The sequence below is a fragment of the Camelina sativa genome, chromosome 20, assembly GCF_030686135.1.
Source record: "Camelina sativa cultivar CO46 ecotype springtype chromosome 20, ASM3068613v1".
Lineage (NCBI taxonomy): Eukaryota > Viridiplantae > Streptophyta > Magnoliopsida > Brassicales > Brassicaceae > Camelina > Camelina sativa.
The window spans coordinates 8,782,616-8,808,557 of NC_141899.1; the positions used below are offsets into that span (position 1 = coordinate 8,782,616).

Sequence of the window (25,942 nt, forward strand, 5' to 3'; positions counted from 1 at the left end):
TTTTCATTATCATATATACGAGAAAATATTATTAAACATAACAAAAAATTAAGAAGTTATTATAGTTTAGCATTTATTTTTATGTAACATGCATTATGTTGATTTGAATTGTATGTTCCAGTTTGTTTGCCATTTTATATTTTTAACTATATATATATATATTTTAAATATTTTAACCATATTTCTATGACTTAAAACTGTCGAAACAAGTATATATTATTAACCTATATATAATTATATATATATATATACGTTGAACATACTAATATGTAAATAATATATTAATATGTATATAGTTTTAGCCTTTTAGGACCAGTATTATCTTTACATTATGTAACATTACTATATTCACAACTTTATTTTTTTGACTTTTTATTTATTTTATCCGAAAAATATATAAGTAAAAAGATAAAATTTTATGTAACATTACAATTTTCACAACTTTATTTTTTTTGGTATATTCCACTTTTATTTTGACAAATTTAACTTATGTAAATTACAATTTGCTAAATAAAGTGTAGGTTCCTATATATCTATTACTTTAGCTCTCGTTTTTGGTATTCTTTTTTGTTTTGTGGAAAGATATACATATTAATATTTCTAATAATTTATCAATTTGTTTCCTTTTCTACTCATAATCATTTATATCTTTCTTATTTTAAATATTTAAAATAGATTATATTTATGAACTTATTAAGTATCACGATCAACTATAGAATTGTAATACATTCACTCTACAAAGCGCATAATAAAAAAGATGTGTAATGCGTTTGACCAATTATCCGCTATTTTTGTGGTGATTAAAAAAAAGTCAAGTTGCATGTGATATCTCTATTTTTTTGGTTGTGAAATGTTTTATCCAAAGCATCGAGTTTTTAACGTATTTTACTATTTTCGTAACACAACATTTCGTAATTGTTACGGATAACCGCAACCTAGTTCACCTAAACATGTTGTACATGTGTGTAAAAAACATGATAGGCAAAACCGCAAAAGAGATTACGTTGTCATTAATCTCACATTTAAATGGATAATGATTCCCTTAATTTTTATCTTTACCATTTTTTCTGTTTAAAAAAAAAAAAGAAAAGTTTTGCTTTGACATTTATTTTAATAAAAATTTCATATATCTTTTTTTTTTTTTTTTTTTTCTTTTCTTTACCTTCCCTTCTTCTCTTCTCTCTCGCGTAGCACCCACATCATCAACCAAAAAAAAAAAAAAGAGTTTCCTCGATTTGTTGATCTGCCCGCTGGTCTCGATCTCTCTCCAAAGATCTTTAGTGAGAGAGAGAGAAAGAGAGAGATGCATTGAAAAAAGGCTGAGGCTTTTTGTGTCTTTAGTTCTCTAGTTTCTTGTTTCTGGTTACTGTAATAATAAAAAAAAAAATCTCGAGATGTGTTGAGCTTATGTTGGGATTCTCCGGTTGATTGGTTTTGTCGGCAGGGGTTTCTTGTCTTTTTTATTTTTGAATTTCAATTTGTCCAAAAGACTTAGCTTTCGGAGATGAGTGGGTGTTTGCCTTGCTTTGGATCTTCGGCTAAAGACGCTGCTTCCAAAGATTCGGTTAAGAAGGAAGTTTCAGCTAAAGACGGCTCAGTTACTCAGTCTCACCATGCCAGCTTAGGTGAATTTTTTTTCCGGGATCTGTTGAGTTTTTTCGTGTCTTAGATCGATTTGAGTTTCTGGGTTCTCATAAAGTTTGTACCTTTACTAATGATTTGGATATAAATGTTGATACTTTCTGATCTAATTCAGCTGTGCTTAGCTGGCTATGGAGTTTCTCGACTTTTAAAATTCCTGAGATCTGATGTGTTTTTGGGATGTTTGATTCTGCTTTTATGATACAATTTAGCTCCAAATTCTTGTTTTGTGTCCAGCTTATGTTGAGTTCTCTGTATATGGAATGCAATTAGGAGATGCCAAACTAGATTACTCAATTCTATTAATGAATCATAATTATGGTAGCTTCAGGGTTTCAGAATTGAATAGTTATTGATAAGGATGTCTCTGCTTGTTGACATCACTAGTTTAACAATTGTAGAAATGAAGACCAGTGAATCTGTTTTCCTGTACATTGAATTTGAGTGTGGAAGGTACTAACAATTCATTTACTTTGTAGATAAATCAAAGTCTAGACGAGGTCTTGAACAAAAGAAGGAGTTAACAGCTCCGAAAGAAGGGCCAACCGCTCATATCGCTGCACAAACGTTTACTTTCCGAGAGTTAGCTGCCGCCACTAAAAACTTTCGACCGGAATGTCTTCTTGGAGAAGGAGGTTTCGGACGTGTTTACAAGGGTCGTCTAGAGACCACAGGACAGGTGAAGTTCGTAAATCAAATTACAGAATCATCCTATTTTAAAAATTTTCATGTTGAAACTCGTTTACTAATTGGATTTTGTGTTTTTTGCAGATAGTAGCTGTTAAACAGCTTGATCGAAACGGTCTACAAGGAAACAGAGAGTTTCTTGTAGAGGTTCTTATGCTGAGCCTTCTGCATCATCCCAATCTTGTCAATTTGATTGGTTATTGTGCTGATGGTGACCAGCGTCTTCTTGTGTACGAGTATATGCCACTAGGATCATTGGAGGATCATCTACACGGTAAGAAACATTAGCAATTTTATTGAAACTACCATACACAGAAACCATGACATGGTCTACCGTATTGTAAATTATAATAGGATGCTTTGTTATTGTATTTGATATGATGGGATAGTCTATAGCTTTTCTTAATCTTTTCTTCGGAGTCCATTGATGGTGAACAAATGGAAAAGTTTATCTTGTAATTGTTTTACACACAGTCCTTGTAACTATTATAACTTTGGTTTTTCAGATCTTCCTCCGGATAAAGAGCCTCTAGACTGGAATACTAGAATGACAATAGCGGCAGGAGCAGCAAAGGGACTAGAGTATTTGCATGATAAGGCGAACCCACCTGTCATCTACAGAGATTTGAAATCATCCAACATTCTTCTCGGTGATGGCTATCACCCAAAGTTATCTGATTTCGGGTTAGCTAAGTTAGGTCCCGTGGGCGACAAAACACACGTGTCAACTCGTGTGATGGGTACATATGGTTATTGTGCACCGGAATATGCCATGACTGGACAACTCACATTGAAATCGGATGTTTATAGCTTTGGGGTTGTGTTTCTCGAGCTCATCACTGGTCGAAAAGCCATTGATAATGCTCGAGCACCCGGAGAGCACAACCTTGTTGCATGGGTATGTTAATAAATCTTTACTTTTTTGCACTCTCATGTGATAGTCAACGTTGAGATCTGAAACGTCTTTGCTGACTTGAACTGTTTGGGGCTTCTCTTTTGCTTGGTCACACAGGCTAGGCCGTTGTTCAAAGATCGTAGAAAGTTCCCAAAGATGGCGGATCCATCGCTGCAAGGGCGGTATCCAATGCGTGGTCTATATCAAGCACTTGCAGTTGCAGCAATGTGTTTACAGGAACAAGCAGCGACTAGACCGCTTATTGGCGACGTGGTGACAGCTCTAACTTACTTAGCTTCCCAAACATTTGATCCAAACGCGCCAAGCGGTCAAAACAGTAGAAGCAGTGGCGGGCCGCCATTTATCAGGACGAGGGATGATCGGAGGAGCTTGGGAGATGGGAGTAGCTTGGATAGTCCTGCAGAGACTCGGAGTCGGTTAGGGTCTCCATCGACTCACAAGAACTCTCCTGATTACAGAAGAAGAGACATGGTGAGGGAAGTCAATGCAGGATCAGAGGGAGGGAGCGAGACAGGAGGCGGGTCAGGGAGAAAATGGGGGTTAAGTGATTTGGAAGGGTCAGAGTCACAGAGAGGGAGCCCAGCGAGTGTTGGGAGGACATCGAGAGGGACTCCGAGGAACCGAGATTTAGATAGAGAGAGGGCTGTGGCGGAAGCAAAGGTGTGGGGAGAGAATTGGAGGGAGAGGAAGAGAGCTACCAATGGACCAGGCAGCTTTGATAGTACGAATGACTAAAACGGGGAAAGGGGAAAAACTGTGTATGAAAAGGAGAGAGCTTTTGTCTTTCAAGAGGCAAATGGAGAGAGAGAGAGGCTTTGGGGTCATTATGAACATTTGTCGGGTCAGGTCGGTCGGTCAGTTGTCGGATTTGATGTCTGAGTCGAGAGACTCTTCCTTCAATATTGTGGTTGAAGCTCAAGATCATATATCAAGGAAGAGTTTGAGAAAGACTGATGAAAATAGAGAGATTGGGCGATTAGGAGGCGAAAAAGAAAAGCTTCTTTTTTCATGTATGTTTTGGGGGGGGGGGGTTTCTTTTTCTTTCTTTTTCTTTTTTTTAATGGGTTGTATATGTAATATGGGAGGGAGAATTTGAGTCGATTTTTATAATTTTTTTCTGTACTGTTTGTAGCGTCTCTTACATGTATGGATTCGGTGTCTATCAGAAAGAGAAAAGGAGATTAAAAAAAAAAAAAAAAAAACTATCGTCTCTTTCGGGAAGTTGTGTTTGAGAAGAGACATGTTTTGTTCGGATCCGACCAGAAGAGCAGACTTTAACTACTGACTAGGAATATGTTATGTATTTCAACAAAAATAAATGTAAAAATACACGTAGTAGAAATAAGAGAAGTCGGAAATAATTGCAGGAATGTTTCCAAGTACATAATATTTGAACGGCTATGTCACTAGAAAAGCTTTTCTAACTAATTCTCCATTTTGGGATCATACATAGAAGTAATCATACATTTTTATGATTAGTTATGGATCCAACCCAGGTCTTCTTATCTCCTACGCTTTCCCTGCAGAGACATGAAGGTTTTAGAGTTAAAAGTGGTCTAGTTTGGTATAATAAGCAGCAAGATGGGCAATCTGTGTGTTTGGAAATTAATTCTGCATACCGAGCTAACATAATCATCCATTGACAGCTGCTTTCGTTTCTTCAGAATAGATGAGGGGCTCTCATTTGCTTGCCTACCCGAAGGTCGCTTTGATGGCGTTGCACTCTGAAACAAATTGTAGAACAGATCATGAGAAAACAATTCCACACTTTCTCTCCACTAATTGAGCACTAAAGTCTGTAACTGAAAAATGTGAACTTCAGATGTTCCTTCCAGCCTTACCTTTGCAAGCTTCTTTTCTTTGCGGGCTTGCCTCTCCCTCTCATCATATTCTTGGTTCTCTTTCTCAATCAACCGGATCAGTGTGTCACATCTCCTAGCAAGTTCCTGACTTGTGCGGGATTTTACAAACCAGTCAAACCTGAACACAGGGGATGTCCGAAACGCCGCCTTCAGCTCATCCCAGTTTCCATACCCAAGTTTATGGACCATGCATATCTGTTAATCACAGGTTTCTCAGGTCAAGACCATATTTAGAATGAATCAATATCAGTGAAATCTCAACCCAAAAGTTTGATAAAGAGATGTCTGACCATGAAGCGGTCGCACTCTTCATTGTACAGTTTCCCTTTGTTCTGACCATACTGAATCTTCAGTTCCAGCCACGGGTTTCTGTAGCGATCCAGTTTCTTCCCAATAGCTTTCATGATTTCATCTTTCCTAGAGATTCTTGCTTCTCCCCTCTCAATATTCTTGATGATTCTATCATAATCTACAGATTTAACAACATACAACAAGATGCAACGATTAATTAGCATTATATTGTTGTGTGGTAAAATATCCATCCAACCTTGATGTACTGCAAACATTCATAAACTTATTTAAAAATCTAGAGTTACTTACCATTCAGCTCCTTATATCGTTCTTGGAAAACTTGAGCATATCGTTCAACCTCTTCCTCTGTTTTCCCTTCCATCTCAGAGGCAATGCTTTTTATGTCGTCCCGGCCATACTTCTCACAGGCCCTAAGGAAGGTATTGAAGTCTCTTCTGCTCCATGTTGAGAAACCCTAAAAAATTATAACTGGATTCAGTTATAAAAAACCCATCAAAACAAATATCAACACACAGTAAGGTCAAATATTTTCGCTTACCTCTTCCAGCAATAGTTCCTTTTCTTCCACTTCTTCAGCAGTTAAGGGATCTCCAACTTCTAAGAAAATATTTGTTATTAAGTAATAGGTTCAGAAAAATAATGGAAGAAAGGAGGGCACAGACTGAGAAAAACCTTCAGGTTCATCAACTTCAATTGTGTCTTTCGTCTGAGTTTTCTGATGTGTTTGCTGAAACCAAAGGGAGACAAGTTGCTTTAGAACTAAACTAACCAGAGACAAACATTGAACACGTTACATAATAAGTTGATAAATTTATTCCCACCATAAGGTATCGCACTTCTTTTTCATACAGCTCGGTCAATCGCTGAGTGTTAAAGAACTGAAAATCATGCCTGCAGGATGGAAAAGAAATTAGATTGTAATGATAAAAATACCATCAAGACAGAAAGGTTAACTGCAAGCATATATGATTGATGTACTTACAATTGGGGCATGCGTGGGATTCTAGGCTCTTTAGGTTTAGCTGGAGCACCTTGTCTCAGTGTTTGCTTGAAGTATTCAGTTTCAGAGTAGCTGAAGGGTGGGTAAATAAAAGTAAATTGTTGAAGTTAGATTTTGTTTAGGAAGACAATAGACCACATAATGAGAAAAGTAGAAGGAACATTTACTTGCGCTTTCTCTCTCTTTTTGGTGGATCATTCCAATTCTCACTCACAATCTTCTTAAAATCCAGCTTGTTGTTCTCATCCTACCAAACAAAATCAGAAAAGAATTCAGCAAAAAAAATATTTGAAAAGGTGAAGAGAATTATCAGTATGCGTTAAACCCTTAAACCATTCAATTAACTAAGAGTACCTTATTGTCATCGTCAAAATCATAAAAGTCAGCGCCTGCAACATACCAAAAAATAGATTATTCGGACATCCCATTGTAGCATTACTCATGCAACAGAGTTACCATCAAAAACATGAAAAAGGGATAAACGCCGCGCTTACTGTCATCCATTTTAAACTGTATTGCATCTTCAGTGAACTTCTTCATCTTAGCATCAAGTTCAGCTGTTGCCTCTTCTCCTTTGGCAATGATTCTGTTAATATCCTCATCCGTAATAGTGCTATCTTTCGAACTAAACACCATTTCGGCACCATATCTCACCATTTGAAGTAACTCATCCTTATTAACAGCTGAAAAAGTAACAAAAATAAATAAATAAATAAGTGATAAAACAATGCATTTTTATAACCTCGGTACAAAAGCACTTACTTTTCTGTTCTGCCAATCGCCCTTGCTGAATAACCAGAGCATCAAGTGCCAACTTCTTGTAAGCTCTCTCGATGACTTTAGCCTCAATTGCATTCTGTATAAAAGAATGCATATTTAGTTCACGTTATCAATGTATTATACTTCATCCAAATGGGTCAAGTGTAACCTCGGTGCAGAACCGGAATACTTGAACTTCTTTTTTTTGACCAATCCTATGTGCACGATCTTGAGCTTGCAAGTCAACTTGAGGGTTCCTGCCAGAATCAAGCAAAACCATCTCATTAGGCATAAAGAAGAAACTCATATATTACAACGGACACAAAAAGAGACTTACCAGTCACTATCATAAAGAATCACAACATCTGCAGTAGCAAGATTGATACCAAGCCCTCCAGCTCTAGTGGATAACAAGAAAACAAATTTCTCACTTCCTGGCTTGTTGTAGGCTTCTATGGAAGCATCTCGATCATCACCACCAGTATTTCCATCAATACGGCAGTACTGGTAACCACGATACATTAGATAATCCTCAAGAATATCCAATAGCCTTGTCATCTGATATAGAAAAGAATATTGTTAGAATAATAAGCACAAGGAAATAAGACAGACCAGCACTCAGAAAAAAGAAGAAAAACATAGAAATACCGTTGTTTGTTTGCGTTAATGTTTACCTGAGAAAATATCAGAACCCTTGAATCACGATCCTTCAACTTAGGCAGCAATTTATCTAAGAGAACCATCTTACCTAGAAACAAGAAAATGTAAAAGAAAATAAGTAAGACAATTGGTCATGTATATCTGAAGGATCTACTTGGAATGTAAAACTTACCTGCATTTGTTACAAGGTGATCTCCTGTGGTATAGGGGGGCCCAGGCTCTGCACCTTGGAAGAGATAAGGGTGGTTGCAGCATTTGCGCAATTGCATTGCTATGTTCAACAGACGTTTGCGTTCTCCACCACCATTAACCACTTCAAGATCCTTCTGCAGTAAAGCCTTGTAGTATTGTTTTTGCATTTGAGACATGCCAACTTTAAGAATTGTCTCCTTTTTTGGAGGAAGGCCTTTCTCTACATCTGATTTTAACCTTCGAAGAAGAAATGGTCGGAGAACCTAGAAAAGATGAGATAAATGATTAGCATAAGAAATTAAGGACTTAAAGAGTAACCTTAATAAATGAGAGTACATACCTTGTGAAGTTGTTGAACAACTTCTTGCTGGTCGTTTTCACCAGAAATTTGAAACCATTCATCAAAAGTTTCTGCTGAACTAAATACCTCAGGGAGAAGAAAATTGAGAAGGGCCCACAACTCATGGAGATTATTCTGTATTAGAAAAGTGAATGAGATATATTAAACGGTAACAGGGCCATCTCAAACAAATCAAGTACAGAAAATAATAAGTATCTACGAAAAACACGATGTTCAAACAGACTAATGCCAGAAAAGTAGTTTCAACAAGCATAGTCAGAAACAATCGACAGAAAATTTAAAGATCAATACAATTATAGATAAAAAGATTGGACAAATACCTGAAGGGGAGTTCCCGTGATAAGAAGCCGATAATTAGTGCTAAAAAGTCTCATGGTTTTTGAAAGAAGTGAATTCTCATTCTTGATTCGATGTGCTTCATCAATGATTATATAACGCCAGCTGAAACGGCGCAATGTTGTCTTCTCTTTGATAGCCATCTCAAAGCTTGTCACACAAATATCAAATTTTCCCGCAACTAGCAATTCTTCGCGAATATGTCTCTGCATTATTTAACATAGGTCTCAGAATTCTGCTATGTACATATAGGTGCAACCATACAAATGATCCAGCTATTATGACTTACCCTTTCCTCAGGATTACCGAGGAATTTCACAGCACGCAGGACAGGACAAAATCGGCGAATTTCATTCATCCAGTTACCAAGGGTTGATTTTGGAGCAACCACCATATGAGGGCCACTAATTCCCCTGTACTCATGCAGGTAAGCTAACAAAGAAATTGTTTGAAGCGTCTTCCCCAGACCCTAGACCATGGAAAAAAAACAAATGAGAAAAATAAGCATCAGACTATATAGAGAGCTGAAAGACCTTATAATTATGCTTGGATAAGTAGTGGTTTACCATTTCATCTGCAAGAATCCCATTTATGCCATTCTCGTACAACCGAATGAGCCAGTTTAAACCAGCTAGCTGGTAATCTCTCATCTTCCCCTGAATACCTGCAATATGAAGAGTATCAAGATCAGATCTCCAAAATTCTAGAGAATCTAAGCACTAACCAGTACTACCTAAAAATCGTGAGGTCACAACTGAGGAATACATCAAACTACTTCACAGCAGAGAAGTGGGCATAAGGTATCAAATCCTATGATTATTTTGAATCGCAACAGGGATTGAACTAACATACGCCATTTCTAGATAAATGGAGCAGAATAAAGATACTTACAAGCGGGCTGTGTGAGCAACCGTGTGCCTCCAGATCCACCTATACCACCCTCTTCTTCTTTTAAACACTCTTCATCTTCCTCTTCTTCAGTTAGTTTGGAAGAATGACGACCCCTGAAAATAACGTGAAAACCAAAATATTAAGCATTGGGACTATGTGCTCATCATATTTCATGAAACTTCAAATGAAAATCCACAAATTATAATGAGATCAGTTGGCACCCAACACACCTTCCTTTCCCCTTCTTCTGGGACGGAGATGGTTCACTTTTAGCAAAATGGGCAAATAACTCAGTTTGCTGCAGAAGGTACTTCAATCTCCCCTTGCCTTTATTGTTCTATATACATGGAAAGATCGAGTTATTTCAATACCTCTCGAAAGAAACAAACAAACAAGCTCAATTATTTACTAACTTACCATATCTGCATCTATGGAAGCATTTTGGGCGTCTAAAATTTGCTGAATTTTTTGCTTCTTCATCTTCTGCATTTCTTTAAGCCTGGCCTTCTCACGTTTGCTGATTTCAGCTTTTTCCCCATCTTCTTCGTCCTACATATAATCATCACATTGTAAAAAGAGTGACCAAATATACACGCACGAGCCACATAAATGTACTATCCTAATGAGCTACAACACAGCATTGTTTCAGTCAAAGAGAATCGAAACCCTGTGACTCGAACTAAAACTAGATATCCAGTGACGAAACAAACAAAGGGCAAACACCATAAACTCGAACTTAATAGACACACAGTAAGCTAAAAAAAATCGAATACAAGACTCAAAGAAAACCCTAATCGTAGTCAGATTACATTCCAAATACAGAAATCTCCAACATGCGAATGTGAAAAAATCCAAGATAGGGGAAAAGAGAAACGAAGACCTACCTCTTCGCCGTCATCTTCAGCAGGGACAACCTCGTCGTCAGAAGCTGGTGCTTCGTCAGGGGCAACATCTTCCTCATCAGAGCCCGCAGAGCGAGCGACGGCTTCGAGCTCCTCATCGTCATCTTCCACATTGGGCTGATTGTTGTTAACTTGCTCTTCCTCCTCAGAAGAGTAAGCTTCGTCTGAAGAAACCTCACGCTTCGAAGCCCTCGCCATTGTCGCCTCCTCTACGAATCCTGATTTTGGTCTCTGAGATTCGAAATCGAGGGTTCCTCAATTTTAATGCTTCGCTTAGTTAAAAAAATATATATAAATAATATAAGTGAAAGTATAGAATCAAATCAACAGAACCGACGTTTGAAACGACGGGAGCTTTCGATTTTAACCCGTTGATTTTAAGTGATCAAATCTACGGCTAAGATATGCCACGTGGTATTGACGTAATAGTGACTTCTCCCGCCACTTGAGAAACAGCGTTTCGTAAACTCCCGCCTTTGGACTTTTGGGTTTACACTGACAGACTTTTTAAGGCCCATGGGCTTAGAAAAGTCAAAAAGGTCAATTTCGAAAACTTCTCGTTCTCTCGGATAACCACCTTATCTATTTTAGCTTGGCGAATCACGTATCTGACACCTCAGCACTAGCAGCTGCGCGACACGCTACATAACTAAAAAATTCCAGAAATACCCCCACACGCTTGTCTCATGTGCCTTTGCGTATAAAGGACGAAAGTGGAAGTTAAGAAAACAAAAACAAAAACAAAAAAAAAATCAGAATATTCGTATATTTTAATTACGGTTGTCTCTTTCTATTTCTTCTTCTGCGATTCTTAATCTTATTATTAAAGTCATCGCCGTTTAATTTTCAGCCGGAGAAAAGCTCCGATCATCGTCGGAAATTTCCAAAACCGTGGTGAAAGAAGTTCAATTGCGTCTTTGGTTCCTTTGTTTTTTTTTTTTGTTGGGACTTTTGGTTTTTAAAATCTGTTTCGGATTTTGTCCTAATCCTCATTAGTTTGGGTTTTGTCTCTGGTTATATAAGGTAAACTATACTTAATTATGGCTAATTAGTTTCCGAATCCTGCTTTGTGTGTTTTTAGCTCAATTTTAACCTTATTTGGATGTGTTTATTGCAGAACATGGGACAACAAAAGAGATGGTTGTTCTTGCTGGCAATTTTTGCTTGTCTTCTTTCCTTTTCATCTGGTAGTAGAGGTGGTAATGCAACTTCTTTTATATGATTCTGTGTTTGTTTCCTTTTTATGAGGACTTCAGTTTTCAATTTTCCGGAGTCTCTATGATCTTCATTAAGATTTGAAACTTCTGTTTAATGGATATAGTGGTTGTGGAGATGGAAAATTTTAATCTGGCTACAATACAATATGAAATTGATTTATCTCACTGGAATAGGGATTATTGTATTCATTAAGGGCTAATTACATGTTCTATCATGTTTCTTTTATAAGTGGAACAAAACCAATCCACGATTCATTTGGCATCAGATGCTTAAGGAACCATAAAGGTCTAATTTTTGATTTTAAAGCTTTATGATACCGACAATTTTATGTACTTGGTAGATGAGTTGTGAGGCTACAAGTTAGTTAAGACTGAAAGCAAGTGGATTTATGTTTGACTTCTTTCTGTCAATTTTACAGTACTCAAGTTAAAGAGCGATGATGATGATCGACCTGTTTACAACCATACGCTTGCCATAACACTTGTCGAGTATGCTTCTGCGGTAAGTTAATGGCAGATTAGTACTATAGTGGTAAAAATGGTCTGTTACAATGTGTTTCCTTGCCAACGTAATTCCCTATAGAATGCATACCATTTGTCACTAATGTTTTGCAAGATGAGAAGGAACACTAGTCATCGTCATATTTTCATTTACCAATATTTGCACTAATGGACTGGATAGATTATGCTGAAAAAGTACATCTGATGGGTGAATCAAGTTTGTTATATGTATGCAGGTCTATGAGTCCGATTTGACAAAACTCTTCATGTGGACGTGTGAAAGATGCAATGGTTTTACAAAGGTATAGCATATCTTGAAGCAGATTACTGTTTGAACTTTGAAGCCACAATATGTATAACAGCTCCAATTATTGAGTTCTAACCTTCTGTATGGTGCAGGGTTTCGAAGTAATAGAGATAATATTTGACGTTGAGCACTGCTTACAGGTCTGCCCTGATATCATAAGCTACAACTGAATATGATTTATTTCATTAATCAATTATTAATATCAGGACATGTAACTTGTAACAACAGGCATATGTTGGGGTGGCTAAGAATTTGAATGCTATCATTATTGCATTTCGGGGAACTCAAGAACACAGGTTTTATTCTCGTCATTGTAATCTAATCGTTGCACCTTTGCATAAACTTGTTTGATGCTTAGTCAACCCAAAACTTGTGCAGCATACAAAATTGGGTCTCAGACTTATTTTGGAAACAGCTCGATCTGAACTACCCTGATATGCCAGATGCAATGGTACGCTTTAACGGCAAGCTTTTTGTCATTGAGTTGGTCATCTACTAAGGTGGATTTTTTTAATACTTGTCTACATTGGCAGGTACACCATGGCTTTTACAGTGCTTATCACAATACAACTGTACGACCTGCAGTTTTGGATGCAATAAAACGAGCAAAGAAATCCTATGGAGCGAACATTAACATCATAGTCACTGGTCATTCAATGGGAGGAGCCATGGCCTCCTTTTGTGGGCTAGACCTAGTTGTAATCATCCTTGAACTGAAATAACTTTTTGGATCATATTGTTATGTCCTTTGAAGTTGTTAATGACTTTGATTGGGATATAAATCGCAGGTAAATGAAGGAGAAGAAAACGTACAGGTTATGACATTTGGGCAACCTCGTGTTGGGAATGCCGCTTTTGCATCTTATTACAGTTTGCTTGTGCCTAATACCTTCCGAATCACGCATGACCGTGATATGGTCCCTCATCTGCCTCCTTATTATTTCCATTTCCCCCAAAAAACATACCACCATTTCCCAACAGAGGTAACATCGGTTTCTCAGTGCAATGGATGTTTATCCAGAATAATGTTTAATGTTAAAATAGTTTGAGCAAAGTTTCTCTGCTTGGTTTACCAAACTGTCTGCAAAAATGAAGAAAGGAGTAATGGTGTGTTTCGGGTTGCAGGTGTGGGTGAAAGATTTCACTTTTTCAAATTTTGTTCTTTTTGGTTTGGAAAAAGTTTGTGACAACACTGGTGAAGATCCTACTTGCAGCAGGTAACTATCAATCCATCTGAAACAGCTTGCCGATATAATTCCTCTCCGATACACCTACACTAGCAAACATAGGATCATTATATTCTACTACCAGATTACAATCGTTACAATACGCCTTATGTTCCATGTGGGTACCAGACAATATTTTGTACAAGAATCCAATATAACCTTTGGCTCTTGTTGTTGTTTCAGATCGGTGAGGGGAACTAGCATTCAAGACCATTTAAGGTACTTTGGGGTAGAGTTGATGTGTGAAACTTGGAGACAATGCAGCATAGTAATGAACCATGATATGGACAAGTACAGCAAGAAAGATTCAAAGGGTAATATATTGCTGTCTCGGACAGTTCCTCCTCCTGCATACGCCATCAAAACAAGTAGTCTATCAAAAACTGGAATCTCTGGTCCATAGGAGTTGGTTGATTCAAGTCTTTGTACAAGAAAGCTTGCTGGTTCTTTGATATTTTTTTTGGTGGTCGTGAAGAAGGTGAACAAGTGGCTTTGTAAATAAGTCCTACGTTGGTCCCATGTACAGTATGTAAAATCTTAATTTAGTTTAAATTCATTACGGATTCAATATAAATTCTTTGAATTTATACATTTGTATAGTCAATTTATCAAATCAAAGTTCAGATTCAGTAATTTTTTTGCTGCATCATTTTATCTCGTGCTTTTTCACTTCATAGCCTCTCAAATTATGCTAAAAAGTAAAAATCTAATAAAAAGTAAAAATCTAACACATGTAATATTTTATTAAAATTCAAGATTAGAAAAAGATAAAAACAGATATCTTTCCTAGTCATACTTGAGTTGAGACAGATCTGATCCTGTACACAGATATTATCATGTTCTGTAATGAGATAGATGAAAGGGGAACCCTCTAGATTGTGAAGAGTGTTTCGGCAGATAGATCGAAACTCCGTTGTCGTGTTAAGCCGCAAAGTTCCACCAGAGAAGACCCACGCAACCGCATCTTTTTCTAGTTCGAGTCGGTGTCATCCCTTGAGGTTCGTCGCAGCTTAATCTCATTCTCATTTCTCAGTTCCAATAATACCCTTCGCTATGAGCCAACACGTCTCCCTTCATCATCCGTCGTTGCGTATAAAATGGGAAATTGAAAATAAATAGAATATTCGTATTCTCATCTCATCGCCGTTTCTATTCACAATCACAATTATATTATTTTTTTTCAATTGAGAAATCATCTCCGATCACTCTCCGGTATTTCGATTTAGTTGCGTTCATCAAGAATTTATAGGTTTGCTTGCTTTGATCCTCAGTTTTATAAGCTAACTACTGTTTTGGCTTCCAAGTTCTGCTTTGTTTTAGCTCAAAATTTCCTGCCCTTAATTTTGGTTGATGATGATGTTTAATTGTTTGTTATTGCAGAACATGGGACAACAAAAGAGATGGTTGTTCTTGCTGGCAATTTTTGCTTGTCTTCTTTCTTTTTCATCTGGTAGTAGAGGTAAATAGTATGCATATTGCAACTTCTATTATGATTCTCTGTTTGTCTCCTTTGTGGGGACTCCTTGTTAGTATATCTGAGCCTAATTATGTTTTGAAACTTCTTTGTATTGGCAAAATAAATAAATAAAAAATATACTCTGGATACTGTACTATGTGAGAGTGATGATTCATATAAAGGGCCAATTTTTATGTAGCTGTGAAGCTCCGGATGAATTTAGATTGAATTTATGGTGACTTCTTTTATCTAATTGCAGTACTCAAGTTAAAGAGCGATGATGGTCGGCCTGTTTACAACCATACGCTTGCCATAACACTTGTTGAGTATACTTCTGCGGTAAGATAATGGGAGAAATTAATATAGTATAAATTCCATTTATCCTCTACCATTCTGCAAGTATAGGAAGAGATATGCTGATAAAGTGCGCCAAATGGATGTATCAAGTTTATATATGTAGATATTTGCAGGTCTATATGTCTGATTTGTCAGAACTCTTCACTTGGACATGCGAAAGATGCAATGGTTTGACAAAGGTATAAAGCAGATCACTGTTTGAAGCCAAAAATATGTATAAAGCTAAGAGCTCCAATTGGGTATTCTAACGTCTATAAGGATTGTGCAGGGTTTCGAGGTTATAGAGATAATAGTTGACGTCGAGCACTGCTTACAGGTCTGCCCTGATATTATAAGCTACATCTGGACATTGATAGTTTTTATTGAATAATTAGTAATATCAGTACATGTAACTTCTAATAACAGGCATATGTTGGTGTGGCTAAGGATCTGAATGCTATCATCATTGCATTTCGTGGAACTCAAGAACACAGGTATTACTCTTGTCATGTAATCTAAAAGCTTCACCTTTGCCTAAACTTGTTTTCAGCTTGATCATCTAAAACACTTGTGCAGCATACAAAATTGGGTCTCAGACTTATTCTGGAAACAGCTCGATCTAAATTACCCTGATATGCCAGATGCAATGGTATGCTTTAACGATAAGTATTTGTCATTGAGTTGGTCATGTGGTACGGTGGAATTTGTAATAGTTATCTACATTGGCAGGTGCACCATGGCTTTTATAGTGCTTATCACAATACAACTGTACGGCCTGCAGTTTTGGAAGCAGTAAAACGAGCGAAGGAATCCCATGGGGCGAACCTCAACATCATGGTGACTGGTCATTCAATGGGAGCAGCCATGGCTTCCTTTTGTGCGCTAGACCTAGTTGTAAACACCCTTACGTTGAACTAGTTGTTTAAAAAAATTCTTATATTTTGTCCTTTAAAGTTGTTAATGATGTCCATTGATGGTTGTTAATGATATCCATTGGGATGTAAATCGCAGGTAAATGAAGGAGAAGAAAACGTACAGGTTATGACATTTGGGCAACCTCGTGTTGGGAATGCTGCTTTTGCATCTTATTACAGTTTGCTTGTGCCTAATACCTTCCGAATTATACATGACCATGATATAGTTCCTCATTTGCCTCCTTACTATCATCTTTTTCCTCAAAAAACATACCACCACTTCCCAACAGAGGTAACATCTTTTCCTATTTTTATGTTTATCACAGTACCTGGTTTTAGGCTTTTTTTATGCAACATTTGGCAATTTATCTTTTGGATCGCAGGTGTGGGTGACAGATCTCAGTATATTGAATATAGTTCTTTTTGGTGTGGAGAAAGTTTGTGACAACACCGGTGAAGATCCTACATGCAGCAGGTAACTAACTCTCTTTTCGGTTTCTACTTGATCCCTCTGAAACAACTTTTTGCTGATATAATTCCTATCTGCACTACACTTACACTTGCAAGAACGAACCCATTTATAAAAACATAGGATCATTTATTTACTACCCCGTTTCACCTGAGCCATCTACTATTCGTCAGGAACTGTTACAACACGCCTCATATGTCTCCTGTTTTCGATTGGAGACGAAATAATTTTTAGAAGAATCGAGTATAATGATTGGCTCTTGTTGTTTCAGATCGGTAATGGGAACTAGCATATCCGACCATTTGACCTACTTTGGAGTGGAGTTGATGGGTGAGACTTGGAGACAATGCAACATAGTGATGGGCCATGAGATGGAGAGTTACAGTAGGAAAGATTCAAAGGGTAATATATTCCTGTCGCGGACAACTCCTTCCACAGAGGTAACTGAAGCGAAAACTCTAGGCAAAACCGGAATCTCTAGTCTATAGGAGTTAGTTGAAATCGAGTCGTGAACAAGAATATGCTTGCTTGAAAAGGAGGTTCGGAGATCCAGATGTGGATGAAGAAGAAGTGTTCTATGATTCTTTGTTGTCGTGAAAGAACGTGTATATATATAATAAATCAAGACTTTGTAAATAAGTCGTAGTTTGATAATATGTAAAAACACAATAATGTTTAATCCATGATCATATTGGATTTGACTATGTAAATACGTGAATGATATATTCATTCATACTTCCGCTAATTTACTTAATGACTGAAATGGTTGATAAATGGCTTATAAAATAAAAGCATTTTCCAAGACGATGTTGAAAGTATTAAAAGGGGTTGGTGATCCGAATGTCAAGTGGCCTGGTTGCATGTATAAGATGTACACGAAACGAAACGAATATTTTTATTTTGTAGCCTTTGACTAAACATTTTCCAACACCCACGTTATTTTTTTAAGTAGTTTAAGTTTAAGTTTAAGTGTTTAACCCATACAGTAATTTGAAAACTAACTGTTGTAATCTTGTTGTACTTGCACCTAACAACAGATAAGTAAAAAAAAATACTTTTTTCGATCTAGCTCATGGAAGCTTCTTCACCCAATGATCGACTTCATTTTGGCAAAATTCATCAGGAAGAACCTTTGGGGATAATCTGCCACTCAAAGAGGTGGAGTAAGGCTATATATGGATATTTAAAGCATAATCTTTTGATTATTTTTTCCTTTTTTCGGAAATTCATATGAGCTTTATTTATAGATATTTTTAATTTTCTTTTGTTTGAATTAATCATAAAAATGTAATAATGGATAGGTTCGTGGTACCATCACGTGGTCCATTGGCTTGGTGGGGTCAATGTAACGGACTCAAGCAACGAACACTTTAGGTTAAGGCTATGATTGTTTTATCATTTATAGGAACATCTGTTTAATAGTATAACGATTTAGCATGTGTTTTAACCTCTCAATTAACCACCAGTAGCGAGTAGCGACCTTCTCACCACTTTGGCACTTTCATTCAGATTTGACATCATCTTTTTTTCGTTATACTAATTCTGCAATACCTAACATAAGAATTAACAAAATAAACAAATCATATAAACTTATACTTGATGATACGTCGACCAAATATATATATATAATAATAATAATAAAAGAAAAAAAAATTAATTAGCTCCCGTTTTTATTTTGTTATAGCTAGATACAATTTAAGTAATTTTAGTGTTTATAGCTACATTAATTCTTATGTATTAAAACTTTTAATACTAGTAAACTTTAACACTTATGCGATCACACTAACATTTGATAATTACGTAAAAACCATGCGTGTGCGAGACATCAAACTTTTGAAAGTCTAAAGTTTTTGATGACGGTTAACTGAAACAACATAGACCTCGTAGTTCTTCTTGATTGTTTATATTTTTTATATAGATATATTTTACAACACTTATACATTATGTATGTATAAGTTTATTTTTTTGAACGTATGTATAAGGTTTTTTCTTTTATAAAATAGTATAATATAAGGTTTTAAAGATTTTTTTTGGGCAGCACAAAATACCTTATTGCAAAATATTAGTTTTGTTTTATTTCCCCTAGTTTTTGATTAAAAATGTATTTAGCCTTTTTATAATACTAGTGCATACTATGTTCGAGAAATATTTTGGAGGAAAAGTGAAGAAAATACAGAAATAGGAGAGTGAGAAAGTACTAAATTAGTTCTTCCAATCCAATTGGTAAACAAATAGGTCATTTATTAACGTTTTTTACTAATTTTACAACTTACTACAAAATAAATAAATTATGTAGGTATTTAAAAAAGCAGAGTACTGTATTGGGAAATAAATAGAAATAAATGTATAATAGTAGATAAACGATCTAGAATTATGATTGGTCAATAAATCGGCGCTCTCTGTTACGGTTTGTATCCATGTCATCATCCCCATCTTCATCACCACACCTCTCTATCTCTCTCCCTCTCTCTCTCTCCTTAATTATTCTCATTTCTTTAAAGCAACAAAATCTCACGAACTTCTAAGCTAACAACATTCACAAAGGAGAGAGAGAGAAAGGATACAATAAAGCAAAAAAGATCGAAACTTTGCTTTTTTTGTTTCTTTCTTCGTCTCTGCAACTCGAAGAAGAAGAAGATCAAAGAGTTTGTTGTTTATCCTATTTCTATAAAAACAAGGAAGACGTGGGGTCTCTCTGTTTTCATTTCTGGCCTTGCGATTCCGATAAAACTCTCTCAGCTTCATTCAAAAAGCCCATTCAATCCCAATCCAAATCCACTTCTCTCCAACACATATATATATATATATATATATTTATAGGCAGAGAGTACATTTTTTTATAGAGAGACTTTACCTTTTCTTTTATTCATCCTCCATCTCTCTCTCTCTTTCTTTTGGCTTTTCTCCTCCCGTTCTAATGGAAGCTTCACCCAATGATCGACTTCATTTTGGCAAAATGGGTTTCGGGTAAAAAAAACAATCCTCTGTTTTTCCTCTTTTTACTCTGTTTCTTGTAATCTTTATTGTTTTTTTAAACAGATCAGTGTTGTTTTCTTGGTTTGTTGTGCCTTTGTGGGTTGTATCTCGTTTCAACAAATCAGTGTTTATATCTTTGTGGGATGTGTCTCTTCTTCTGTGTGATCTGTAGATTCCAAGAAATTTTTAGGATTTGACTCGCAAAGTTTCTTCCTTTTTCCACACCTGATTCATGGGGTCTTCATGTGTTTCTAGCTTCTGATTAATATAAACACCATCGGATTCATAGATAGATCTGTATCTCGATCCACAAATTTTTCAATCCATTCAAACCGTTTCTGATCCATATAGATCTGTTTCTGTTCCATGTGTATTATTTTAGGTGTCACCATTACAGGAGGAGATGCCAAATCAGAGCTCCATGTTGCAACGAAGTCTTCGATTGTCGCCATTGTCACAACGAGAGCACTGTATAATCTCTATTCCTTATCTTAATTACTGCTCAAGTTACTTTTCCCGCTATGTTCCAACCTGACTAATATTAAAAACGTTCCCTTTCTTAATTTGTGTGCAGAGCACATTGCGTAATATCTACGACCGTCATGATCTTGTTCGCCAAGACGTTAAACAAGTAGGATTGATCATTACCCTTTATATACAATTATGTGATCTTAGACAAGTTACCCATTTTTTTCTAATCTGTTGCATACTATGGCGTTTTTTCAGGTGATTTGCTCTGTTTGCGATACAGAGCAGCCGGTAATTCCCATCACTCTTATTAGTTATGATGATCACTCACTCATCACTATTTTCAATGTTGTGAAATTGAGTTTGTTTCATTGTATTTTTCAGGCAACTCAACTTTGTTCGAATTGTGGTGTCAACATGGGAGAATACTTTTGCGATATCTGCAAATTCTATGATGATGATGTAAAGAACTTCCATTTTTACATCTTCTTGAATCCCTTCCTTCTCGGTGTTCGATTCTGATTATTTCTTCTAATTGTCTTGTTTCAGACTGAAAAAGGACAGTTCCATTGTGATGACTGTGGAATTTGCAGGTGAGAATCTTATGACTGTGGAATTACATATCTTCTTAATGGCTGTTTCGTTTGATGTGTGATGATTGTTTTGTCACTTGTGCGTGATGCAGAGTTGGTGGGCGTGAGAACTTCTTCCATTGCAACAAGTGTGGTAAACTAAAAAGCAACAAAGTCTTCTCTTGTTCAGTTTCAGTCTAACACAATCATGTGTGCCTTAACTCGTAAAATTATCCGTTACTTGCTTTTAGGATCTTGTTATGCGATTGCTCTGCGCAACAACCATCGCTGCGTTGAGAATTCAATGCGACATCACTGTCCCATTTGTTACGAGGTATGTTTATTATGGCATAGCTCTATCAAGAAAAAGTGAGATTTTCAGTATAAAAAACATTGCGGTTTTAGCTAATTGTGTGTGCGTGAAATGTGATGAAAAAAACATTGCAGTACCTTTTTGACTCTCTAAAGGACACAAATGTGATGAAATGCGGACACACAATGCACCAAGAATGCTACCAAGAGATGCTCAAGCGTGACAAGTAAATTTCCCTTTTCTTGTGGTTATTTATGACTCTGTTTCAACTGTAAATTACTGATGGTTTTGAATTGTTGTGTGAATTTTGATTAGGTATTGTTGTCCGATTTGCTCGAGGTCAGTGATTGACATGTCAAAAACATGGCAGAGACTGGATGAAGAGGTTGGTTTTATATCCAGTGCTGAATCTTTAAAGTATGTTAAAATCTTTAAAATCAATTGCTAAAATATATATCCAATTGTTTTATTGGTTTCCTTAGATTGAAGCTACTGCTATGCCTTCGGACTACCGCGACAAGAAGGTAAACAAGTTTCTTTCTCTGTCACTTGAGCGTATCTAACTCAAGACTGGTAAAGATACTTCCTTTGACATCAAAGTTGACTGCTTTCTAACAAAGATTATGCGGGAATCACAGGTTTGGATACTATGCAACGACTGTAATGACACAACAGAAGTGAACTTCCACATAATCGGACAGAAATGTGGGCATTGTCGATCTTACAACACACGAGCGATTTCCCCTCCTGTTCTTCCTCAATGACAAACCTCAAGATCTTTCATCTATTGCCATCAGAAAGCGAGCAAGAACTTTTTGTTGCAAAAAAACTGTGGCAAAGTTGATGATCAGTTACTACAGGAAAAAAAAAAAGAAAAAAAAGATTGATGATCAATATGATTATTGATCACAAAAGCAAAACACACATTTGTCTTCATTGGATTTGTTGTTCTCTTGTATTGTTATATTTTACCATTTGTGTTTGGGGGGTTTGAAATGGAGGGTTATGTATAATATACTCTATATATATTCTTGATCCAGGGAAAATCACCTGGATGATATGTTTTACATGGATTTGTTGAAAAGTAAGGTTTTGCAAATTCATTTTGAATGATACAATCAGATAACGGGTTAGGGTGGCTAATTCAGCTATCTAAAACCAGCTTCATCACAAACAAGCTTAACTTAGATTTGTCACAATCTTTACTTCTCTCTGCTAAAGATCCATCAACAGTACACATGGTCTCTGCAATGTTTGTTTCTTAATGTTGTTGAATCAACGAATCTCTCAAATTCACAGGTTTTATATATAACTTCATCAGTTACAAACTACACAGCCAAACTCACTTTGCATATAAAAATATACCGACTAGAAGAACTGTTCGCCGAGTTCTTGACCAGCCATTCCTTCTCTGATCACTTTCTCAAAGAAATCTTCAAGCGTGTCTTTCCCGTAACTAGGTGTCTTCTCCTCGCTATATTCTCCAGTCTCTGGATCAAGAATCAACATACTCTCTGCGGCGTAATACCTCCCAATCTTCCCAAACTCAGCTGCCTCTCCAACGGAAGGAAAGATCTTTGCGATAGAATCAAGAACACCAATCACAAAGTCCATGATCTCGATAGGTACTTTCAAGAACTTAGGCTCTCTGCCAAGAATCTTAAACAGAATCTCTCCTTGCTCCAGAGGTGTTAACGCCTTCCCTGGTCCACCAATTGGCAAAACCTGATTGATCTTGTTCTCTTCCAACACACAATCCGATATAAACGATGCTAAGTCCTGTTCGCTGATCGGTTTACAAGCGCATAGCTTACCATCTCCGAACATCACATAAGGTTTCCCATCTTTCACAATCTCAACTTGACCACCTAAACTCTTGAAAAAAGCCGTTGGTCTCACAATGCTGTAAGTAAAGCTCGAGTCTTTACTCTCAGCTAAATCCATCAACTCTGCTTCGAACTTCAGTTTCGCTCTCTGAAACTCCAATAAAGGCTTCTGCACACAAATCGCAGAAAGCAAAACGAAATGCTTAGCACCAAACTTCTTACCAGCTAAGAGACTGTTCTTGGTAGCTTCGTAATCAATCTTCCAAGAATCTTTAATCCCTCCATTACGACTAGCGAGACAGGACACAACAACATCAACACCAAAACCAAGATTCTCAATCGTTTTCTCTAAAACATCTAAATCAGTAACATCAGAGAAACACACATTGGCGCCTTGTAATTGCTTTAAAGTCTCTTCCTTGTCGTTCTTTCCTCTAATCCCACTCTTCTCTCTCGCAACAGCAATCACATTGAACCCTCTTTTGATCAGCTCTTTCACTACGAATCTACCTATGTAACCAGTTGAACCAACCACTAAAACGTTTACATCTTTAGGGCTTTTGTTCCTGAAGGAAGACGATGTAGGGGTTTCTGAAACTCCCGAGTCTACTAGAGATGAAATTGGTTTGAGTCTCGCTCTACTAAACTTAAGATTCGTTGAGGATCCATGGATTTGGAATGTTGAAGCTAAAGGAGATGACTTTACCTGAAATTGTGAAACAAAGATGGAATTTTTGAAGATGGTTTTGGGTTTTGGTGTGTAGGAAGCGAATACGTTGAAGGAAGAACAAAGTGACATTCTTTGAATTTCTCTGTACAATGTTGTTTCGATGATCGAGCAAACGAAGGAAAAAAAAATTACTCAAGAGACGAAGAAGTGTGAGGCCATTGTATCATCTCCTTCTTCATCCTCAAACACATATAAAATAATTTCTAAAACAACCCAAGTATTTTACTTTATTTCGTTTTAACCCCGATACTTTATTACATAGTGAAATTTTGGTGGATGTTATGTGATTTTATCATTCTAATCCATATATTTGGTATGAAAAAAATAAGACATACCATAATTCATCACTAATATATAGAACCAACACATACATAATAAAAAGAGAATCCGAAGAAATCTTTTTGTAGAGATGTGATCTGATGATATATATAAATGACTTGTTGTACCGGTCAACGGCACCGGACGACACGAACGGCTGTACGGCGTTCGTTGGAGGTACAGACAGCCATGAGAGAGAGACAGATGACAACAATTATGACGAGATGTGTTAATAGACTGGAACTATTATCGTCACCACCACCACAACACGAAGACATACACATCCCACCCATTCTTTCTTGTGTCCTTTAAGATGCGATGAATGAGTCTATAAGAGAGGTGAGAATATGAGATGAGAACGAAGATAAAATGAAGTTAGCTGAGAAGGATCTGTCTTTAATGAGTTTTTGATTGGTACTTTTGTTTTTTAATGGTTTTTGTTGGACCTTGAATCAGCCAACTTCGTGTATTAATTATGAATATCGAGTTTTTAATATGTTCTTGTTTTGTTGTGTTCTTTTGCAAATGTTATTTTTATGGTCCGGAGACTTACGACATATTCTCCCGTCAATGTATTAGTATCAATTAGTTGTCGACATGCATGTTGTATTAATGTATCCTCACGACATCACCCACGAAATTACTTGATGTTATGTTTTTAAACTATATGACCAATTGTTTTTTTTTTTTTCAAATCATGGGTTCAATTCTAATCAGTTTATCGTTCATTTTTCACATAAACAGAAGACTTAAACAAAAATTTCTTAGGACCTCTATCATTGATCTTTAGTCTTGCGCACGGACGCAGGGTCTTTTAACTAATTTGGACGTGAATGTGGGAGACGTGTGGAGCACAATACTCATACAAACGAAATTAATATATTTGGGCTTATGTTTAGATATCTGAAAGCCCATTTCACTAAATACTTCAAGTTTTGTTACAATACCCACTCCGAATATATATATTTGAACGATACTTGCGTTCACCCATAGGGATGAACCTCTCCATTCACCCCCTTATAAAATAAGGAAATAAAATCTGTATATATTATTATAAAATTAAAAAATTTAAACCGCTTTTTAATAAACCCAAACCGACATATATAAAATCTAAACCCTAACCATCTCATTTGTAAACCCAAACCATTATATAATTTCGTTCTACTTGTAAAATCTAAACCCTAACCATCTCATTTGTGAACCCAAACCGATATATAGTTTCATTCTAATTGTGAAATCTAAACCCTAACATCTCATTTGTGAACCCTAACCGACATATAATTTTGTTCTACTTGTAAAATCTAAACTCTAACCATCTCATTTGTGAACCCAAACCGACATATAATTTTGTTCTAATTGTAAAATTTAAACCCTAACCACCTTATTTGTAAACCCAAACCGACATATAATTTAATTTTAATTGTAAAATCTACACCCTAACCACTTCATTTGTAAACCCAAACCGACATATAATTTTGTTCTAATTTTAAAAATCTAAACCAAGCCAATATTTAACTTTCCTTAATTAAAAGTATACATAATTTGTTTCCTTAATTTGGTTTGATTTTTAATTTAATTTTGATTTATTTTTTAAATGAAATATTAGATGGAAGATTCTGATTGGCTGAGAAAAGAGGGGGTGAATGGAGAGGTTCACCCCTAGGGGTGAACCTCTCCATTCACCCCCTTATAAAATAAGGAAATAAAATCTGTATATATTATTATAAAATTAAAAAACTTAAACCGCTTTTTAATAAACCCAAACCGACATATATAAAATCTAAACCCTAACCA

General features: G+C 36.3%; 7 protein-coding genes across 15 annotated transcripts; 4 read left to right on the forward strand and 3 right to left on the reverse strand.

Annotated features, from left to right (window-relative positions):
- Positions 1 to 903: 903 nt before the first annotated feature.
- LOC104770191 (serine/threonine-protein kinase PBL27) lies at positions 904 to 4,367 on the forward strand. The gene is made up of 5 exons (XM_010494575.3): positions 904 to 1,625; positions 2,121 to 2,320; positions 2,413 to 2,602; positions 2,835 to 3,226; positions 3,341 to 4,367. Exons 1-5 carry the CDS (start codon positions 1,505 to 1,507, stop codon positions 3,977 to 3,979), a joined length of 1,542 nt encoding a protein of 513 aa, XP_010492877.2. The 5' UTR covers positions 904 to 1,504; the 3' UTR covers positions 3,980 to 4,367.
- A 159-nt stretch (positions 4,368 to 4,526) lies between these two features.
- On the reverse strand, positions 4,527 to 10,997 carry LOC104770192 (ISWI chromatin-remodeling complex ATPase CHR17). Of its 2 annotated transcripts, none has more exons than XM_010494578.3 (25): positions 10,502 to 10,997; positions 10,035 to 10,166; positions 9,848 to 9,954; positions 9,618 to 9,730; positions 9,293 to 9,390; positions 9,016 to 9,195; positions 8,711 to 8,932; positions 8,370 to 8,504; positions 8,010 to 8,292; positions 7,852 to 7,925; positions 7,515 to 7,735; positions 7,347 to 7,434; positions 7,181 to 7,274; positions 6,913 to 7,101; positions 6,773 to 6,807; positions 6,586 to 6,665; positions 6,401 to 6,490; positions 6,240 to 6,309; positions 6,091 to 6,145; positions 5,957 to 6,015; positions 5,707 to 5,872; positions 5,397 to 5,575; positions 5,086 to 5,301; positions 4,864 to 4,968; positions 4,527 to 4,764 (listed from the first exon to the last, which is right to left on the reverse strand). In XM_010494578.3, exons 1-25 carry the CDS (start codon positions 10,715 to 10,717, stop codon positions 4,747 to 4,749), a joined length of 3,225 nt encoding a protein of 1,074 aa, XP_010492880.1. In that variant the 5' UTR covers positions 10,718 to 10,997; the 3' UTR covers positions 4,527 to 4,746. The 2 variants fall into 2 exon arrangements, with proteins under 2 accessions (XP_010492880.1, XP_087361538.1); XM_087505412.1 differs by having other exon boundaries at positions 5,957 to 6,012; positions 10,502 to 10,906.
- A 237-nt stretch (positions 10,998 to 11,234) lies between these two features.
- On the forward strand, positions 11,235 to 14,403 carry LOC104770193 (lipase). Of its 5 annotated transcripts, none has more exons than XM_010494580.3 (11): positions 11,235 to 11,542; positions 11,637 to 11,718; positions 12,156 to 12,238; positions 12,474 to 12,539; positions 12,637 to 12,684; positions 12,773 to 12,840; positions 12,923 to 12,995; positions 13,078 to 13,242; positions 13,333 to 13,527; positions 13,670 to 13,761; positions 13,954 to 14,403. In XM_010494580.3, the coding sequence occupies exons 2-11, from the start codon at positions 11,640 to 11,642 to the stop codon at positions 14,171 to 14,173; spliced, it is 1,089 nt and encodes a 362-aa protein (XP_010492882.1). In that variant the 5' UTR covers positions 11,235 to 11,542; positions 11,637 to 11,639; the 3' UTR covers positions 14,174 to 14,403. The 5 variants fall into 5 exon arrangements, with proteins under 5 accessions (XP_010492882.1, XP_010492883.1, XP_087361539.1 ...); XM_010494581.3 differs by having other exon boundaries at positions 11,637 to 11,715; XM_087505413.1 differs by having other exon boundaries at positions 11,250 to 11,542; positions 11,637 to 12,022.
- Positions 14,373 to 17,690, forward strand: LOC104770194 (lipase). 2 transcript variants are annotated; one of them, XM_010494583.3, is made up of 11 exons: positions 14,373 to 14,768; positions 15,151 to 15,229; positions 15,486 to 15,565; positions 15,697 to 15,762; positions 15,852 to 15,899; positions 15,989 to 16,056; positions 16,139 to 16,211; positions 16,292 to 16,456; positions 16,574 to 16,768; positions 16,860 to 16,951; positions 17,217 to 17,690. In XM_010494583.3, exons 2-11 carry the CDS (start codon positions 15,154 to 15,156, stop codon positions 17,431 to 17,433), a joined length of 1,080 nt encoding a protein of 359 aa, XP_010492885.1. In that variant the 5' UTR covers positions 14,373 to 14,768; positions 15,151 to 15,153; the 3' UTR covers positions 17,434 to 17,690. The 2 variants fall into 2 exon arrangements, with proteins under 2 accessions (XP_010492885.1, XP_010492884.1); XM_010494582.3 differs by having other exon boundaries at positions 14,569 to 15,019.
- A 1,635-nt stretch (positions 17,691 to 19,325) lies between these two features.
- On the forward strand, positions 19,326 to 22,373 carry LOC104770195 (E3 ubiquitin-protein ligase MIEL1). Of its 3 annotated transcripts, XM_087505418.1 has the most exons (13): positions 19,326 to 19,470; positions 19,525 to 19,912; positions 20,304 to 20,391; positions 20,496 to 20,552; positions 20,648 to 20,680; positions 20,774 to 20,851; positions 20,939 to 20,982; positions 21,075 to 21,115; positions 21,213 to 21,295; positions 21,409 to 21,500; positions 21,590 to 21,659; positions 21,757 to 21,798; positions 21,913 to 22,373. In XM_087505418.1, the coding sequence occupies exons 2-13, from the start codon at positions 19,863 to 19,865 to the stop codon at positions 22,036 to 22,038; spliced, it is 804 nt and encodes a 267-aa protein (XP_087361544.1). In that variant the 5' UTR covers positions 19,326 to 19,470; positions 19,525 to 19,862; the 3' UTR covers positions 22,039 to 22,373. The 3 variants fall into 3 exon arrangements, with proteins under 3 accessions (XP_087361544.1, XP_010492886.1, XP_087361543.1); XM_010494584.2 differs by having other exon boundaries at positions 19,363 to 19,912; XM_087505417.1 differs by having other exon boundaries at positions 19,443 to 19,912; positions 20,648 to 20,851.
- A 154-nt stretch (positions 22,374 to 22,527) lies between these two features.
- Positions 22,528 to 24,134, reverse strand: LOC104770196 (divinyl chlorophyllide a 8-vinyl-reductase, chloroplastic). The gene has a single exon (XM_010494585.3). It carries the CDS (start codon positions 23,897 to 23,899, stop codon positions 22,643 to 22,645), a length of 1,257 nt encoding a protein of 418 aa, XP_010492887.1. The 5' UTR covers positions 23,900 to 24,134; the 3' UTR covers positions 22,528 to 22,642.
- LOC109131336 (uncharacterized) lies at positions 24,031 to 24,441 on the reverse strand. Its single transcript, XM_019242187.2, has one exon. The coding sequence runs from the start codon at positions 24,439 to 24,441 to the stop codon at positions 24,280 to 24,282; it is 162 nt and encodes a 53-aa protein (XP_019097732.1). The 3' UTR covers positions 24,031 to 24,279.
- Between the last annotated feature and the right edge of the window lie 1,501 nt (positions 24,442 to 25,942).

Bases quoted from the DNA above. Each gene is read 5' to 3' on its own strand.
- LOC104770191 (XM_010494575.3), top strand. From the start codon at position 1,505: ATGAGTGGGTGTTTGCCTTGCTTTGGATCTTCGGCTAAAGACGCTGCT. The intron at 2,321-2,412 runs GTGAAGTTCGTA...TGTTTTTTGCAG, and splicing joins GTCTAGAGACCACAGGACAG to ATAGTAGCTGTTAAACAGCT. The intron at 3,227-3,340 runs GTATGTTAATAA...TTGGTCACACAG, and splicing joins AGCACAACCTTGTTGCATGG to GCTAGGCCGTTGTTCAAAGA.
- LOC104770195 (XM_087505417.1), top strand. From the start codon at position 19,863: ATGGAAGCTTCACCCAATGATCGACTTCATTTTGGCAAAATGGGTTTC. The intron at 20,983-21,074 runs GTGAGAATCTTA...TGCGTGATGCAG, and splicing joins GATGACTGTGGAATTTGCAG to AGTTGGTGGGCGTGAGAACT. The intron at 21,501-21,589 runs GTAAATTTCCCT...AATTTTGATTAG, and splicing joins GAGATGCTCAAGCGTGACAA to GTATTGTTGTCCGATTTGCT.
- LOC104770192 (XM_010494578.3), bottom strand. From the start codon at position 10,717: ATGGCGAGGGCTTCGAAGCGTGAGGTTTCTTCAGACGAAGCTTACTCT. The intron at 9,196-9,292 runs GTAAACCACTAC...TCCATGGTCTAG, and splicing joins GGATTCTTGCAGATGAAATG to GGTCTGGGGAAGACGCTTCA. The intron at 6,016-6,090 runs GTTTTTCTCAGT...ATATTTTCTTAG, and splicing joins TGAAGTTGATGAACCTGAAG to AAGTTGGAGATCCCTTAACT.
- LOC104770193 (XM_087505413.1), top strand. From the start codon at position 11,941: ATGTTCTATCATGTTTCTTTTATAAGTGGAACAAAACCAATCCACGAT. The intron at 12,540-12,636 runs GTATAGCATATC...TGTATGGTGCAG, and splicing joins GATGCAATGGTTTTACAAAG to GGTTTCGAAGTAATAGAGAT. The intron at 12,996-13,077 runs GTACGCTTTAAC...CTACATTGGCAG, and splicing joins CTGATATGCCAGATGCAATG to GTACACCATGGCTTTTACAG.
- LOC109131336 (XM_019242187.2), bottom strand. From the start codon at position 24,441: ATGGGTGGGATGTGTATGTCTTCGTGTTGTGGTGGTGGTGACGATAAT.
- LOC104770196 (XM_010494585.3), bottom strand. From the start codon at position 23,899: ATGTCACTTTGTTCTTCCTTCAACGTATTCGCTTCCTACACACCAAAA.
- LOC104770194 (XM_010494583.3), top strand. From the start codon at position 15,154: ATGGGACAACAAAAGAGATGGTTGTTCTTGCTGGCAATTTTTGCTTGT. The intron at 15,566-15,696 runs GTAAGATAATGG...AGATATTTGCAG, and splicing joins TTGTTGAGTATACTTCTGCG to GTCTATATGTCTGATTTGTC. The intron at 16,057-16,138 runs GTATTACTCTTG...ACACTTGTGCAG, and splicing joins CGTGGAACTCAAGAACACAG to CATACAAAATTGGGTCTCAG.